Source organism: Lineus longissimus, chromosome 6 (assembly GCF_910592395.1).
Source record: "Lineus longissimus chromosome 6, tnLinLong1.2, whole genome shotgun sequence".
In the NCBI taxonomy this organism is placed as follows: domain Eukaryota; kingdom Metazoa; phylum Nemertea; class Pilidiophora; order Heteronemertea; family Lineidae; genus Lineus; species Lineus longissimus.
The window spans coordinates 2,729,267-2,746,226 of NC_088313.1; the positions used below are offsets into that span (position 1 = coordinate 2,729,267).

At 41.7% G+C, this 16,960-nt stretch overlaps 1 protein-coding gene across 1 annotated transcript; it reads right to left on the reverse strand.

The window, feature by feature from the left end:
• Positions 1-6,386: 6,386 nt before the first annotated feature.
• On the reverse strand, positions 6,387-15,309 carry LOC135489409 (guanylate-binding protein 1-like). The gene is made up of 6 exons (XM_064774754.1): positions 15,165-15,309; positions 14,578-14,786; positions 11,868-12,077; positions 11,438-11,540; positions 7,110-7,318; positions 6,387-6,743 (listed from the first exon to the last, which is right to left on the reverse strand). The coding sequence occupies exons 1-6, from the start codon at positions 15,307-15,309 to the stop codon at positions 6,582-6,584; spliced, it is 1,038 nt and encodes a 345-aa protein (XP_064630824.1). The 3' UTR covers positions 6,387-6,581.
• Between the last annotated feature and the right edge of the window lie 1,651 nt (positions 15,310-16,960).

Genomic DNA, 16,960 nt, shown 5'->3' on the forward strand with positions numbered 1-16,960 from the left:
GGCCGCAGTTGTAGCAGATGTGGAACAGCTCCAAAAGCTTGGACACTGAAACTGCACACATACCCTCGGTCAGGGATGAGAATGCTCGCTCATTGTTGGCATCACTGAAATGGATTTAAGAAAAATAAGTATCTCTTTAGATACTAAAGATCTGTTGACATAATTTACATTTACTAGCATGAAAACTCAAACCCTTTCCAACAAGGTACTACATTCCTCTTGCTCTATAACAAAGGTTTAAATGCAACTTATGCAGGCCTACTGCAAACCTTGCACATCGTGCTATGAAACATACCTAGTAGATGCAACACTTTCCAAAGACATATTTGGATTCTAAGAGGGGTCCTTGGTTTCATCATCCACAAATGACAAAGAATGCTTTGCCAAGGGCTCAGTCTCCTCATAGTTACTTTAATCAGAACGCTTCCTCTTGTATTTTGGCTGAGGGGTAGATGCAGCTTCAGGCGTACTTGGTACCTCCATGATCGACACTGAAGTGTGGGTGAGGTCAGGTTGAAAATTAGTGGTCTGCGTTTCCTTTGACCGATATGGCATCCGGACTTGATGTCCCCTCGAAACCATTTCTGCTGGAGGAATGCTGACAACATAAACTGCAAGAAGAGTGGGTCAATAGATAAATGGGTTCAAATGAATGTCAACATTTTTGTCACGTGGCATTGCACATCACAGCATCATAGGAAGTACTTGGGTACACCCAGTTTAGGATATTGAAGGAGAAAAAAACTCACTTTCAGACCTAGTTAGTCGAATGCTTGTTAATTTGGGACTGGGCGCTACGGGGGCAGGCGTGGCAGGCACCTCGAAATCAATCTGAGGGTCACTATCATAGCACTTGGAGTCATCATCACTTTTATCATCATCATCAGTCTTTGATTGTTCAGGTTGCAGTTGGTTTAAGTTGGCAATGGCTTCATTAACAGTCTGCATTGAAAAGAAAGGAAATGGTACTTATTAGTAAACAGCATAAATCCAATAATCTACCTCAGTCAAACACCTTCCTTGACTGGGTCTACAAATGTACGGCTGTTATAAAACGCGGATTCCGCGGAAATCCGCGGAAAAATCACAAAGCCGCCAGTAAATACGCGCATAATATTTAATGATAATTATATTATACAAATAACAACATAAATCATAAATCGGAGGCAAGAACTACCAGTTATCTGCACATTTCATCGGTCAGATTTTAATCCTCTGGAGCGCCATTCATGCCATTCCGATCGACTCTTTCCTCTTGCTTTTTTTCTTGGTGTTGATAAACTTTGCATGTTATCTTCGACACCACCGTGGTTCCTTCCCTATAACGGAACACATTACGAGGCTGCTTTCAAGTGTGACTGTTGCCCGGATTGATGTACGTTACGGTATATGCCTCCTTCAAATATAAGTCGATGATGAACTGAATTCTGGTCTACGAAATTTTTTTAGGACAATCAACCTAACCAGCCGAACCTAACCAACCATTTGCGACTGCACATTGGAGTCTATTTTAAGCAATCACAAAAACTTACTTCGCGGCCCGTCTAGAGTATAAGTTTATTTCAAACTACAAGGTGCTTGTGATTTACGGCGCATACAGCGCACCATATAACGGGGATTTCCAAAGACCTTGTCACCAGGAGTACTTCATGCGCACAACAATGCACACTACTAATATGAAAAACTCTCACCTGCGGTTCAGGTAGCCACCCTGTAGCCAAGTTAGATTTTTCCGCGGATTTCCGCGGAATCCGCGTTTTATAACAGCCGGAGTAAACAACATGCCGCCATTTTGTCTCCGCTTCGGTATTTCGTAGGCCTCTTATAATGCACCTTCTCAATTAAAACCAACATAATAAGGCCTTACATCGTTGATTGAATAGGAACACCACACAAAACACAATAAAGTGGGGGTACAATCGATTACGAAGCTGAAGTGAACAGTGATTTATTCCTGGAGCTAGGCTACTGCTGTTTTTTTGTGTAGCTACCATGTTTTGAGAACTGGCAAATAGGAGACTTCATTGATGGCTGACGTCATCGGGCGGGAATTTGAATCAGCAGAAATAATTAAAAGGCAGGTAGCGCCCTCTCCTGTTAAAATTTTGAACTTTTTCTCAATAAAATAGTTTTTCAAGAATTTTATCTTAATATTAAAGCACATTTCGACTAATTCTGCTGCTCCTAGGCCGATATAGGCCAGTTTCCTTCATGCGCTCTCGCTCGCAGGAAGTAGGTCGAATGGCGACAAATTTTGTTTTGAAAGTAGAGTTTGACCAGAAGTATCCAGAAATGCAAAATTAAAGTCTCTAGGTCTTACGGTTACAAAATGTGTCCCTGTGGACAGATGGACGGAGTGACTGACTGGCGGACAGACGCCACTCGAATAGCTATTTGATAAGCTAAAAAAACCAGAACATCTGCAAAACCAATGGTACCCCATAAAAAATAGCATTCCTCCTTAAGGTGTCTTCGGATCCCACCACGGCCCATGAGGAATTCGTTTAAAAGGTTTATTGAAATCTCAAAATAAAATTTTTTTTTCGGAACGCCTGCCCGTCTTTTGCTTCATTATTTCGGGATTATATCCATTTTAAGCATCTTTTGGATATTATTACTAAAGTCTCAAAAATCAAAACACATATGTCGGGGGGTAAACCCCCAGAAATTGAAGTTTGATTAAAAAACAGTGAGAATAATCGTGTGGTTCTCTCTCGGAGCTCAGAATAGTCGAGTTGCTTCATTCGCGCGTTTATCTCTTCTGGCGGCCATTTTAAGTCAAATTTAAGCCATTTGAAACGAATCCATGGACTTGAGAAACATTGTTTACATTGGATACGTCGTATGCACGTTAACCATAGTAGTTCGGCTTTTCTGCTGCGCGCTTATTATCAAATGCACATATTAAAATTCAGATTGTGAGAGAATCGACCTTTCTTTTGAAACCATCATCACAAAATGTACCTAAATCAATAATTGGTTTACCCTCGGAGTTTACAAGATAGAAATATAAATTCGTTTTCGCAACTGATTGGTCTGATAATTGGGTGGGTATAGATGATAAAAGGTTAACTCTGAGGTCAGCATATAGAGGACAGTCAAATAAAAAGTGGAATTCGTCTTCAACAGCTGATGAACCGGAGGCAGGAGGAACATAAACGTTCAGACTGAGGGGGCTTCGCAATAAGATATCTTCCCCTTTCTATTTGTAATGGTTGCTGATTCCAAGCCTAGTAAGAGATGGTCTTCTGCTTTTGGATTTAATAATATTTAGGTATTCTTCATATTGTAGCGGAAGGGCTGATATATTTTGTGACCGTATAAACGTTGCAACTCTGAACCCCAAAGACTAAACCAACTAAGATATATATTTACATTATTTATTATCCATGTCACTCTAACTTCTTATCTACAACCGACACTGAAACATTACAAAATAAGATGCACAACAAAGTATCTACAAGAGTCGATATAAAAGAATCTTACCATGCTATAAGGTCAAGGATAAAGTCAATTAATCAAGATCTAAAATGCTCAGGCGCTTTTCAAGAGAATGTCTTGTTTAGCTACAGAGTGTGAAGGCTGGTTTTCTGGATCTGCCAGGACTACACCCCTAATGGGTAAATAGCCTAGCCCTAATATCAGGCTCTGAGCCAACTAGCACTCAGTAATTAAAGAAACAACCAATCAGCATACAGCTGTATTAAATACATGATTACCAGACAGGGCCTAGGGCAGGGGCCTAGTAACCACCTGCTAATCAGGAAGATCATAAAAGGGGTGAAACAGCTTAAGAGATAAAGATTATAAAACAATGGAAAGGAACAATTAAGAAGGAAGGTGTTGAAACTCATACTGTTTAACGATCCTGGGTGTCTGGGTTCACCAGGGCTAGAGAGAAACACAGAAATAATAATTATAGATATAGTAAGCGAATGTAGGTAATAAAGGCACTAGAAAAAAAGGCACTGGAAAAAAAGGTACGGAAAAGAAGGCAATAGGTAAAAAAGGCACTGGGAAAAAAGGCACTAGGTAAAAAAGGCATTAGGAAAAAAAGGCACTAGGAAAAAAGGCACTAGGTAAAAAAGGCACTGGAAAAAAAGGCACCAGGAAAAAAAGGCACTGGTAAAAAAGGCACTGGAAAAAAAAGCAATGGAAAAAATGGCACCAAAAGAAATGTATGGGAAATCTCTGAGAAATCTCTACTACATAGATAAAATAAAAATAAAAATTTCTATTTGCATTTCTATGTGTAGTTTTTTCTGCATCAACAGAATACTGGGTGGTCCAAAAAAACGGAACAGCCTATTTTCAGTACCCTCCGACCAGAAAAACTAGCTTGGATAGGCAGGGAATCCTAATAAAAAATAATACAAAGATCATCCGATTTGGTCCAGTAGTTTAATCAAGTTAGATTCAGGGTTCCCTCACCAATAACCTATTTCTACAAGATTCAATAGTTTCACAAGGGTGGCTATTGACGAATCTAGGTGAAAAAAGCAACGGAAAAAAAGACAACGGAAAAAAAGCCCGGTAAAAAAGACAACGGTAAACAAGACAACGGGTAAAAAAGACAACAGGTAAAAAAGACAACAGAAAAAAAGACAACAGGTAAAAAAAGCAACGGAAAAAAAGCAACAATCTAGGTAAAAAAGACAACGGGTAAAAAAAGCAACGGAAAAAAGGCAACCATCTACATGTAGGTAAAAACTCAGGCGCATCTCTCCAACCAAAATGGTGTTCGACCAAGGACGGGCCTACACTCGCCAAATAGAGCGATGATAAAAAATATTGAGTTGAGAGCTGAACGTCAACTTGGACATTATTATCTCTCAAATCATATTGGGCAATTGTAAAGCAAACATGTATATGTACGATGTAGAAAGAAACCGGATACGACAGAGGAAACCGCCTACTCTATGACATAAAGTGCCGGACAGACCGGGAATTGAACACGGGACCTCGGAGGTGTGGTGACAGGCGCTGATGTTTCCACTGCACAGCCGGCACTCCGACAGCCCTATCATGCCTAGAGCCCTAGAGCGATGATGTTCCTCCCTTTAATGACGCTTTGTTGGCTAATAAGATGGAACCCTTCCTCTGGAAATGAGGCAATACTGAATACTAGTAAATCAGTACAACTAATTTGGCTGTAGTGTGAAAGTTAATTGGGTCCTCTTTGATAGTAGTCATCTTTTTTACCTGTTGTCTTTTTCACCTATATGGTTGTCTTTCTTTCCGTTGCTTTTTTTACCCGTTGTCTTTTTTACCTTGAGGGTTGTCTTTTTTTCCCTTGCTTTTTTTACCCGTTGTCTTTTTTACCGTTGCTTTTTTACCTGTTGTCTTTTTTTCCGTTGCCTTTTTTACCGTTGCCTTTTTTACCTGTTGTCTTTTTTACCGGGTTTTTTTTTCCGTTGTCTTTTTTTCAGTTCCTTTTTTTACCGTATACCGCTATTGACATCTAGCAAAACATCCTTGATGAGTCTCATTGCAGTTTTATTGGTGAGAAAGACTTGGAAGCACATTACACATAGCACATTACACATATAGAAATGCACGGGGGGGGGCACCCCAAATAGATTTCCTGGTGCCTTTTTTTCAGTGCCTTTTTTACCTAGTATAGCGATTTCCTGGTGCCTTTTTTTCCAGTGCCTTTTTTACCTAGTGCCTTTTTTACCCAGCGCCTTTTTTTCCTAGTGCCTTTTTTTCCAGTGCCTTTATTACCGTCAGAAATTCCGAATATTATTGTCACAATATTGAAAATGATTTTTAATTTTAGAATAAAGCTCAAGCTTGCCTCCTTGCATACGAGTGGTGCTGAGGTTATTCTTCCAGTGAGCTACCCATTTCTCTCTCAATTTTTCTTTGACAAGTTTAGGGTTAAATGATGATAGATTAAGGTCGAGAGAAATTGCCATATTTTTAATAAATGAATACCAAGAAAATGTTTTAGAGTTGTCTATTGCAATGGATTCGTTTAGTGCCTCAGCAAGAACATCATTCTTTGACATTAAAACATGTTGATAATATCAGAAAGAAGCGGTTATTGAGTTCATTAAAAGCGATAATCTCCCTTATTCGCCCAATAGAGCTATGTTGCAGGCTTTCTTAGATGTGCCTAATAAGTATTTACAAAATGATATGTTCAGTTTGTCTGCAGGCTGCTTGTAAAGGTTTGCACCCAAAATCTTGTCTCAACAGATTGGATTTTTCTTGAAATAATTTTCTGGGCACCAAATTGTGGATCCATATACATGTAGGTACGTATATAGGATTATAACGTGATCCAATAAATTTAAAGAAGTTATACATGTACATTACAATTCTTGCAGAAGAACGTGTGCTTAATCACCATATCAAACATACTGCAGACCTGATAAACTGTCACACGATGCGAGAGATTATAGATGTCTTCGATGGGTCTGTTTTTAACAATAAGCAAAATTCGACAATATACACCGTGTACGTGAGGTAACCTCTGGTACCAATTACAATCGCTAATTTCGTCCTTTACTTGTATTTTATACAGACTTATTGCTGCGCGTGATGCGTGGTCACAGAAGGCACAGTTCGAATTATCTTTAATCACTGTTGTCATCACCATCGCCTCTTGTTGCACTAGCGATCATACTGGCGAAAACAGCAGCACCTTTAAGCACACCGCCGACGAAGCCCTCCAGCTCTTTTTCTTTTTTAAATTCGGCAATCTTCTCGAAATCTACAACCTGTTTCTCCTGCATGTTCTGGAAGAAAGATTGATACCAGAATACTCGTACGTTGACGAACCATTCGTGACCAGTCTGCAATTTTTCTGAGAATGAGATATCAGCGCCATCTGAGTCGTACTAGCCATGTCTACTTACACACCGATTACCATGGTGATATTCAAAGCCAATGTCTATTCTATAACTCTTTACCCTCGTGCTTTATTCATACATTTCGTGCCATTATACTCTTTCATGCACAGATTTATTCAAACTATAGTGGTGGAGTTTAGACAACATCACAACCCCCAGACATATCATTTCATTTCACCCAAATTGCCCCAACCCCACAGTAAGCCAACACCCTAAAACAATCCGCGCCACGGGTATTATGCTAGTACTTACAATGTGCTCCATCTTCATTCTAGTGTATTCCTCTTCCCTTTGGTGCCTCTTCTCTGCCTCGTCTTTCAAATCGCGCCTCATATCGGACATCATTTCTTCATTTCGTTTTTGTCTGTCTTCCAATAATTCGGCATTCCTCTTTTCTTCACGTCGTTGCATTTCAAGTCCTTCCTTTTCTCTTTCGGCTTGCTCGGTCTTCCGCTTTTGCTCTATAAAGTAATGAACGTGTTGTCAATAAAACGAGTAAAACATCATTTGATACCTTATGCAATGGGTCATTCAGTGGCGTGTGCGTTTTGGATCTTATCAAACTGACCGAACGTGCTGAAGCAATGCCATTATTGACCCATATTTCTATACTTTGTACATTCGTGAATCTCATTGTCTTATATTCCCTTTTTAAATGCAGGCAATATTTTATATCTTGATAAGATGCAAAAACCTTGGTGGTCAAGATGTACTTTGTATTGCTCATAATTATCATAGAGGTCTTAAATAAAGATTTATTCACACACTGAGATATCAGCTGACGTATTTCATTAGTTTTTGCCTGCCTGCACGACTTCATAATACACCCTCCTACCCACCTTCGAGCTGCCTCTGGTTTTCAGTGAGTGCATTGTCCGTGGCCAGGATGACGTCTTCTTCAGCCCTCTTCTCTTCCAGGAATTCTAACAATTTTCTTTCTCGCTGAAAGAAGAAGTTTTGTGGGGCATTACACATGCTTGTCATGATCTTAACACTGGTCATATTCAGGGTTGCATTTGCACTAGGTCAACTTACAAGCGAAATCTTCCCAACACTTCCGACTTAGAAAGAACTGGATTCTTATTCTGAGATACCAGGAAAATGCATGGTTAGCTCTTAAATTTCAAAATTTTCTAGAGTGGACCCCAGATGGCGGATATCTGTCGAATAGTTCCAGCTTTATCAAGTCTCCTATTCTTTGAGGAGTGTTTTTAAGGTTATAGCAGATCTACGGTTGCCTATACACATACAACAATCATTGTACATCGACTAACCATGACGCCCAATCCACTCATCTGTCTGTACTTGTCCTTCAAGTTGCTCATTATGCTAGTACTTACAATGTTCTCCATCTTCATTCTAGTGTATTCCTCTTCCATTTGGAGCCTCTTCTCTGCCTCGTCTTTCAAATCGCGCCTCATATCGGACATCATTTCTTCATTTCGTTTTTGTCTGTCTTCCAATAATTTGGCATACCTCTTTTCTTCACGTCGTTGCATTTCAAGTACTACCTTTTCTCTTTCGGCTTGCTCGGTCTTCCGCTTTTGCTCTATAAAGTAATGAACGTGTTGTCAATAAAACGGGTAAAACATCATTTGATACCTTATGCAATGGGTCATTCAGTGGCGTGTGCCTTTTTGATCTTATTAAACTGACCGAACGTGCTGAAGCAATGCCATTATTGACCCATATTTCTATACTTTGTACATTCGTGAATCTCATTGTCTTATATTCCCTTTTTAAATGCAGGCAATATTTTATACTGTAAATTCAAGAAAATAACACCACTTCATTAACAACCGGTGTCGCCGCCCCTGACTCATAGGGTGGCGAACAGAGCTGTTGAGAAGGCCGATCATTGACTGGGATTCCAGAGAGGGTTGTCCAGGCCTCATATCCAATATACATGTACTTCAGTTTCGAGTTCAATCCTTATTGTTTGGGTTGTTGAAACCGATTCGTAGGTCTCCTATGAATTGGATAATGGGATCAGGGCTTGCGGCCATTGTACTGAGTGTCCCAGAACATTTTCAACTAATTGTCATTGGTAGTGTAAAGGGTGTCCCAGTGCTAATGGCTGATAGTGTACAGGGTGTCCATGAAATATTGGCTTCTGCTGGTTTTAGGGACTGACCTGCCCTTTCAAAGTGAGGCACTGCTCAGGGAGGTAATGGAGCATGTCTTCGGGTCTTATCATCCCTTACCAGCTTCGGGCATTCAAAGATACTTTGCAGTGCGAAATTGGTAAGAATGAGAAGTTGTCCGTCACATATCTGGAGACAAAACTGAACATCCCTCTGAATGTACAATCTTGTCCGAAGTGATCAGTGAAGGAATTAAAAAGAACGATGCAAATCCCGATTCAATTTTTTTTCAAAGCTAAAGATACACATTATTAGATTGTCCAGCGTTCAGAATCGTACCAACAATCATTCACAACACCCACAGTCAATTCAAGTCCATCAGAATGTCCTCCTCAAATACATTCACGAACTCTGGTCCATCCACGGCAGCCTCCTCTTCTTCCTCCAAGACAGCATGTGGTCCAGCTTTGATTGGCTTTGGTCGAAACGATACTTCAAATCAGATGACGATAACGTCATCAACACCATCCCAGACATATCTGATGATGTTGGTCACGTCTCTCAGGCCGATGTGAGGGCAGTCTCCTCGTTCGTCCGTGTGGTCCTTCTTCCACGATTTCTATTGTCGCCGTACGTGACATTTGAAGGACTTCATGACTGCAACGTCTAACGGTTATACGAGGGATGTGCAACCAGCAGGTACGTAATCCAGGCTGCCTCTCATGTCGCGGACTCTCGTCCGGAAGTTCTCTGTCCGGTGGACCCGATAATGATCGACGATTAACAGGAACTGGTCGGTCTCGTTGTCGGTGACGTAGGGTGATAGGACTTCATCTAACCAGTGGTGCGCCGTTTCCTCCCTCATCCAACCAGTTTCCGATTGGGTAATCTTTACATCTGCTGGTGGGTTGTCTTGGAGGACTGCAAACACCCGGACGAAACCTCTTCTGGGGAAGGTGATGTGCGCCGGCAACTTTGCTCCAGAGGCTGCGATGCAGAGGGTGACGGTGTATCCCAGCTTGGTATTGGACCTGGATGACCGGACGTCTATGGCCTTCTCCCCCGTGGTGTTGGCCGTGTACATGGTTCTCATGTCAAACAGGACAAAGGTTTGGTCCATGTTAAAGAAGAACCGCATCTGTATATTAAGACGATCGATGCTCCCAGTAACCGCATCTCGGAAGGTCTGGATCCTTGCAGCAGCATCAGCGGGGACGGTCGTTGTATTCTTGGTCACCTTCCGTAGGGACACGTGGCGTCTCTTCATCAAGCACTCCACCAAGCCTATGGATGCGTTGAAATCCCATAGCTGAGGGCGACAATGCTGAATCCCTTCTCTGACATCTTGGGCTAACTCATTCCACCAGCTTTGCCACACTACCAACGCCTTATCTTGAATGTCGAGAACGGAGACTGCGAGGCGACGCTCTCTCATCTGCAGCAGCCATTGGTAAAGCTGGTCCTCAACCTGTGGCCAGAACGGATCACGGGGCTCCATCACCGTCTTCTTCCGGCCATGCCATTGTTCTTGCTTCTGCTCGAGGTCCTCGAGATTCCACCTTCTAAACATCTCCCAGGGGATGTTATAGTGGGCGGCGAACTCTCTCATACTGCGCACCGTACCGATCACCAGTGCCTCCTTCTGGTCTCTCAGGTAGGCAAGTTTTTCTGTCACGGTGTAGCGCCGGCGTCGTTTTCTCAGCGGCTCTACAGCATCCATTGTCGCACATGTTGTCTACAATGTGGGTACCCTCAGTGGGGCTTCATTTATAGGCCTAAGAGGCCCTAGAATTACACAAGAAAACCACAAATCCTAGAAACTTCGATTCTGTTTTCTGCCACGTAGGCCTAGGGAGTCTAAATCAAAAAAGGGGGTTGTAGAAAAACAGAGGATGAGCACCTCGTTTTTCTTCGGAATTTCGTGACTACTATCATTGCCTGAGTCTCACTTTGCTTTACTAATGCAAGCGTTCGTAGATTTTCCTTCAGAGGTTCAATATGGACTTTTTTTGTTTTGGGGAGTTTGGATCAATCTAAAAAGTGCTTAAGTTTTATGAGACAACCTGTATAAACAGTCGGCGAGTGGCCTTACCATTTACGTTATTCCACATACGCACTCAGACCAGTAGGCCCACAACACTTCGAATCGATAGGACTGCGGTAATAAGTGCTTTAGCGTAACCGTGACAGCTCGGCTGAGCCGTCACTAGTTACCGACCAAATACAAGGTCCAGCGAAGTCACTCATTGGTTACCTCCCGTGAATAGACTCGAGAGAAGAGGCCGGGCCTTGAATATCCCGAAGTGGTGTTATTTTCATTAATATACAGTATCTTGATAAGATGCAAAAACCTTGGTGGTCAAGATGTACTTTGTATTGCTCATAATTATCATAGAGGTCTTTAATAAAGATTTATTTACACACTGAGAAATCAGCTGACGTATTTCATTAGTTTTTGCCTGCCTGCACGACTTCATAATACACCCTCCTACCCACCTTCGACTTGCCTCTGGTTTTCAGTGAGTGCATTGTCAATGGCCAGCATAACGTCTTCTTCAGCCCTCTTCTCTTCCAGGAATTCTAACAATTTTTTTTCTTTCTGAAAGAAGAAGTTTTGTGGGGCATTACACATGCTTGGCATGATCTTAACACTGGTCATATTCAGGGTTGCATTTGCACTAGGTCAACTTACCAGCGAAATCTTCCCAACACTTCAGACTTAGAAAGATGGATTCTTATTCTGAGATACCAGGAAAATGCATGGTTAGCTCTTAAATTTCAAAAATTGTCTAGGACCCCAGATGGCGGATATCTGTCGAATAGTTCCAGCTTTATCAAGTCTCCTATTCTTTGAGGAGTGTTTTTACGGTTATAGCAGATCTACGGTTGCCTATACACATACAACAATCATTGTACATCGACTTACCATGACGCCCAATCCACTCATCTTTCTGTACTTGTCCTTCAAGTTGCTCATGTCAGTACGGTATTCCTGGTAACCCCCAGGACGATTGTACCCATTGACCTTCTTGGCCTGTAGCTGTCTATAAAAAGCCTGGAGTGTAGTATCACACTTTTCCTTCGACAGACGTTCGTTTTCTTCGATATAGAATATTTTCTTCGCGTTGAGAGTTTCCTGAAGCAAAAGAAGCAAGTTACGTCATTAAATCTATTAAATCAAAAGTGTGGGATTATACGAAAATAAGCCGGGAAGGTATTGGGGCCAGTATATGTTTAAAACACTCATCCATCTCCGCAATTTTCCCCCTTTATTTTGGTCATACTCTTTCACCTTAAGTTGTTAATTGCTCTTAATTTTTCGAAGTACCGTATTAGAATTCATCACGTGATACACGTCACATAATAACAAACCGCATCACCCGACCCAAGCACTGGTAGCGCAAAGCTCCCTATATGAATACCCGGGGCAAATATAAAATACAAGGCTGGCCACGATTCGCTTTTGTAGATCAATTTATAAACATCATGATAACTCATCAATCCTGCCTAACTACCACAAGGCAAAATGTTCCTCGTTTAAATTGATTCCCCCGAACAGCTTCTAACACGACGAGGTGCTTTCCGAATTCATTATTTCCAACAATGCCGGAGATCCGTTTCATCAACGTCGCTGATAGGATAGTCCCGGGGCACGTCTGGTTGAAACCATGAGTTGTCATCTAGACTTTCTAAATCATCGAGTACGATTTCCACGTTTCTTTTGACAGAATGGATTGCATTTCGAGTGTTTCGAACATACTGTAATTGCTTCAGAAATGAAATTGTCGCAGAGCATCAAGTAACAGAAGAGAACACAGTAATTGTATTCTTTGAAAAAATACTAAACCAGATACAAAGCGCCTTTGTCTAATGGGGACACTGAAGGGCTAATGGCATATACAATCAGTTCTCTTTGGACAATGATTGGGGGAGGATGGAGATTTCAGTATGATACGTAAAGTTTGAACTTCTTGTACGTATCATCTCCTCATTGTTATAACTAAAGAGCTTGTTCTTACTTATCATACTATGACGACATCTTCTCAATGGATTAATCTTACTACAAATTCCCTTCGGAGCACGAAAGCTTCGGTTGTGTTATTATCCGTAATATTGCCCAGGGGCAGAGCGAGGCCAACATCGTGCTGAGATATTGCCGTAGTATTATATAGTAACTAGCATTGTACCCGTGGCGCAGGCAGGTTCAAATGGGCTATACCTTGAATAGATTAAATTGCAATAAACATCTAATGTAATATCAAAGGAGCGATATCGAAGAGACAAATTAAACCAACCATTTGTCCACAGACTCGGACCTAGCTGTGGCGTGCTTTATGCGTGTATATAAAAGTATATCAGTTGGTCCGATAGAGATGATGAGGCAATGCCTCGTTCCTTAGTCAGCAATATGCGCCTTTTTATACGGAGAAGAAGGAGTATCCAGATAGGCCTTCACATGTCGGCCTCCAAATGGCTCGAACCATCACTACTATAACGTTAAAATGCGTGCTCCTCCTATACATGTAGCCAGGTCTCGGGCAAGGCACTTACTCGACAGGCAAGCTAGAAGTTCAGCACCGTGAGCAGCTCCTTGATAAGGCAATTTCAGGTTCAGCGCGCCTCTTCAGATCAAGTATTGAGAGCTGTGGTGAGCACATAAACATACCATGGTAACCTTCATTATCACGGGTTAGCTCTGGCTAACACAGCACCCATAAACAATAGACCACCAATTTGACCCCAGCTCCTTACTGCGGGAAAACCCAAGTCCAGCAACCGAAAGTACCAAAAATACATTTTTGTTAACATTTGAACTGCACACATACGTTTGTTTACAATTTCTTTCCCCGCGAAATCTCGAAGATCAGGTGACCTACAATCGTGGATTGAAAATAACATTAACCTTGGGTCAGGAGGTCAACACGTGTACAGGCTGTTCCAATCACCCCCCCCCCCCCCTACAGCCAGCCGTTCAACAGTTGGTGTTAGTCACCCCACAGGGAGTGCAGGTGATTCATTAATCCCCTGCATAACTAAACAGCAATGGCTTGGCTTCCGTGAGTGGTAAGGAGAATTGACCGTGTCCGATTAAAAAATCCTCATTACTGCTCCGCTGAAGTAAATTTCCGAAAATAAACATGACGTTGCATCAGGATAACATATCACCCGCAAACGTGCAAAATTTCGAGACGAAACACGACCCCCAAATGGCACTTTAGCGAGCCGCCTTATAGTATTATGATATAGATAATATAAAATCCCGATTAACATTTCTTTACTGCAATAAAAACAGGCTAACCACTGCAGATTAACAAGTAAGTGAGTGTTCCGGAACGAGTGGAGTCCGTGCGGAGGGTGTCGAAAAAACCCTAGGCGAACTACTTCCTCCGTCTGGTGCTGCAACCCACTATGCTCGCGGCATTTGTTGTACTAAGTTCGTAACTTCACGCCATTGCCTCTTCACCATTCGCGAAATAGTTCGTCAAAATAACTCGAGACCACTTTGAAGAGTGGTGGAGTTTAGACAACATCACAACCCCCAATCATATCATTTCATTTCACCCAAATTGCCCCAACCCCACAGTAAGCCAACACCCTAAAACAATCCGCGCCACGGGTATTATGCTAGTACTTACAACGTGCTCCATCTTCATTCTAGTGTATTCCTCTTCCATTTGGCGCCTCTTCTCTGCCTCGTCTTTCAAATCGCGCCTCATATCGGACATCATTTCTTCATTTCGTTTTTGTCTGTCTTCCAATAATTCGGCATACCTCTTCTCTTCACGTCGTTGCATTTCAAGTACTACCTTTTCTCTTTCGGCTTGCTCGGTATTCCGCTTGTGCTCTATAAAGTAATGAACGTGTTGTTAATAAAACGAATAAAACATCATTTGATACCTTATGCAATGGGTCATTCAGTGGCGTGTGCCTTTTGGATCTTATTAAACTGACCGAACGTGCTGAAGCAATGCCATTATTGACCCATATTTCTATACTTTGTACATTCGTGAACCTCATTGTCTTATATTCCCTTTTTAAATGCAGGCAATATTTTATATCTTGATAAGATGCAAAAACCTAGGTGGTCAAGATGTACTTTGTATTGCTCATAATTATCATAGAGGTCTTTAATAAAGATTTATTTACACACTGAGAAATCAGCTGACGTATTTCATTAGTTGTTGCCTGCCTGCACGACTTTATAATACACCCTCCGACCCACTTTCGAGCTGCCTCTGGTTTTCAGTGAGTGCAATGTCCATGGCCAGGATAACGTCTTCTTCAGCTCTCTTCTCTTCCAGGAATTCTAACAATTTTCTTTCTCTCTGAAAGAAGAAGTTTTGTGGGGCATTACACATGCTTGGCATGATCTTAACACTGGTCATATTCAGGGTTGCATTTGCACGAGGTCAACTTACAAGCGAAATCTTCCCAACACTTCAGACTTAGAAAGAACTGGATTCTTATTCTGAGATACCAGGAAAATGCATGGTTCGCTCTTAAATTTCAAAATTTTCTGGGGAGGACCCCAGATTGCGCAAAAGTAGTTAGAAAACCAGACGTCTGGGATTTGTTGGCAGGAATCGATAGTCTGAACTCAGTTTTACTAAAAGTGTGTCTTGTTTAGATAGTTATCAATTCTTATTTAGAGTCGACTGAGGTCCTTTACATCTTATTGTGATGTGCTCATGATAGAAACGAGACGTATGTACTGAATTGTATGGGTTGAAATGGCTAAGATGGCGGATATCAGTGTGGTTCGCTGAAAACGATCACTCCCCCTTTTCAAAGATTTCGTAGGATCTAACAATATTTTCTGCCTTATGAACTTCGCATCGGCTATATGAATATACTGTCGCAGCACACAGGTAAAAGTGACTCTAGAAAATAAGACTTGTAAGACCATTTTCGGTCTGTTTCTACCAAATGCATGCAGATCGGAGTACAACCAGCAGCCATTGCTACGTGTAGTTTGTGTTATACATTTAAGTACATGTACTAGTACTCGGAAGTAAACGACACCATGTCGGAAATTTCGTCACGGACGAGCGAATCCGAAGGATTAGGAGCAAGCCAAGCGTCAACTTGCTCCAACGACTTCTTACCACCTGATCAAGGTTGGTATGATCGTTTCGATGCAGAACTTTCTAATAAGCCAAATGACACATACGTAGAGAAACTAATCGACATAGCTGATACCAACTTGTGTCTTATCGAGCTTTCGAGATCCAGGCTTTACGAAAAAGCAAAAACTGTGAGATCTGATTGTACCATCGCCGAACCGCTAAAGAAACGCAAGTCGACAAAGGTTGACAAATCTCAAAAGTATGCGGACGACTGTTATCTTCTGCAGTCTTTTATTGATGGAGCCTCCTTAATGGAACTCAAAGATGTTCTCAAATCAAAACGTCAATGGCCAAGTGAGACACAACAAACAACTCAAGACCCCAACAACACGTCGAGTAATCACGTTACGGCTAATCCAGCAGAGAACAGCATTGTCCCGCCTCTTGAACACGGTCACATTACAACGCCAACACCAAATTCGGACAATGGTCGAGGCGCGTGCGACCATTGTCTCTGCCTCGCAAAACTAATCAATACTGTTGACAGGATCGAAATCGAACTACAACAAGTGAAAAAGGACAATACAGGAACCACAAGTCCAAACGTGGACATTAAGAAACTAAAAGAATTCGTGAAAACTACAAACGCGAACATTACTCCGAATAAAACAACATTCGCAGAAATAAACCTTAGCTTAGAAACAATGTCGGCATCAAGTGATGCACGTTTCACCGACTTGACTGAGGAAAATAATTCCTTAAAAGCCGAATGTTCCAAACTCAGATCAGCTCTCCTTGCGTCACAAACAGAATTTAGTGCGCTGTCCGAAAAGCTCAAGGATATTAACAAGAATTCAAAATTAGCGCTCCAAAAATGTGGAGTATACGACGATCTACCACGTGAATATAACGAGGTGAAATTAGCTGTTGATCGCATAAAGGACATACGAGA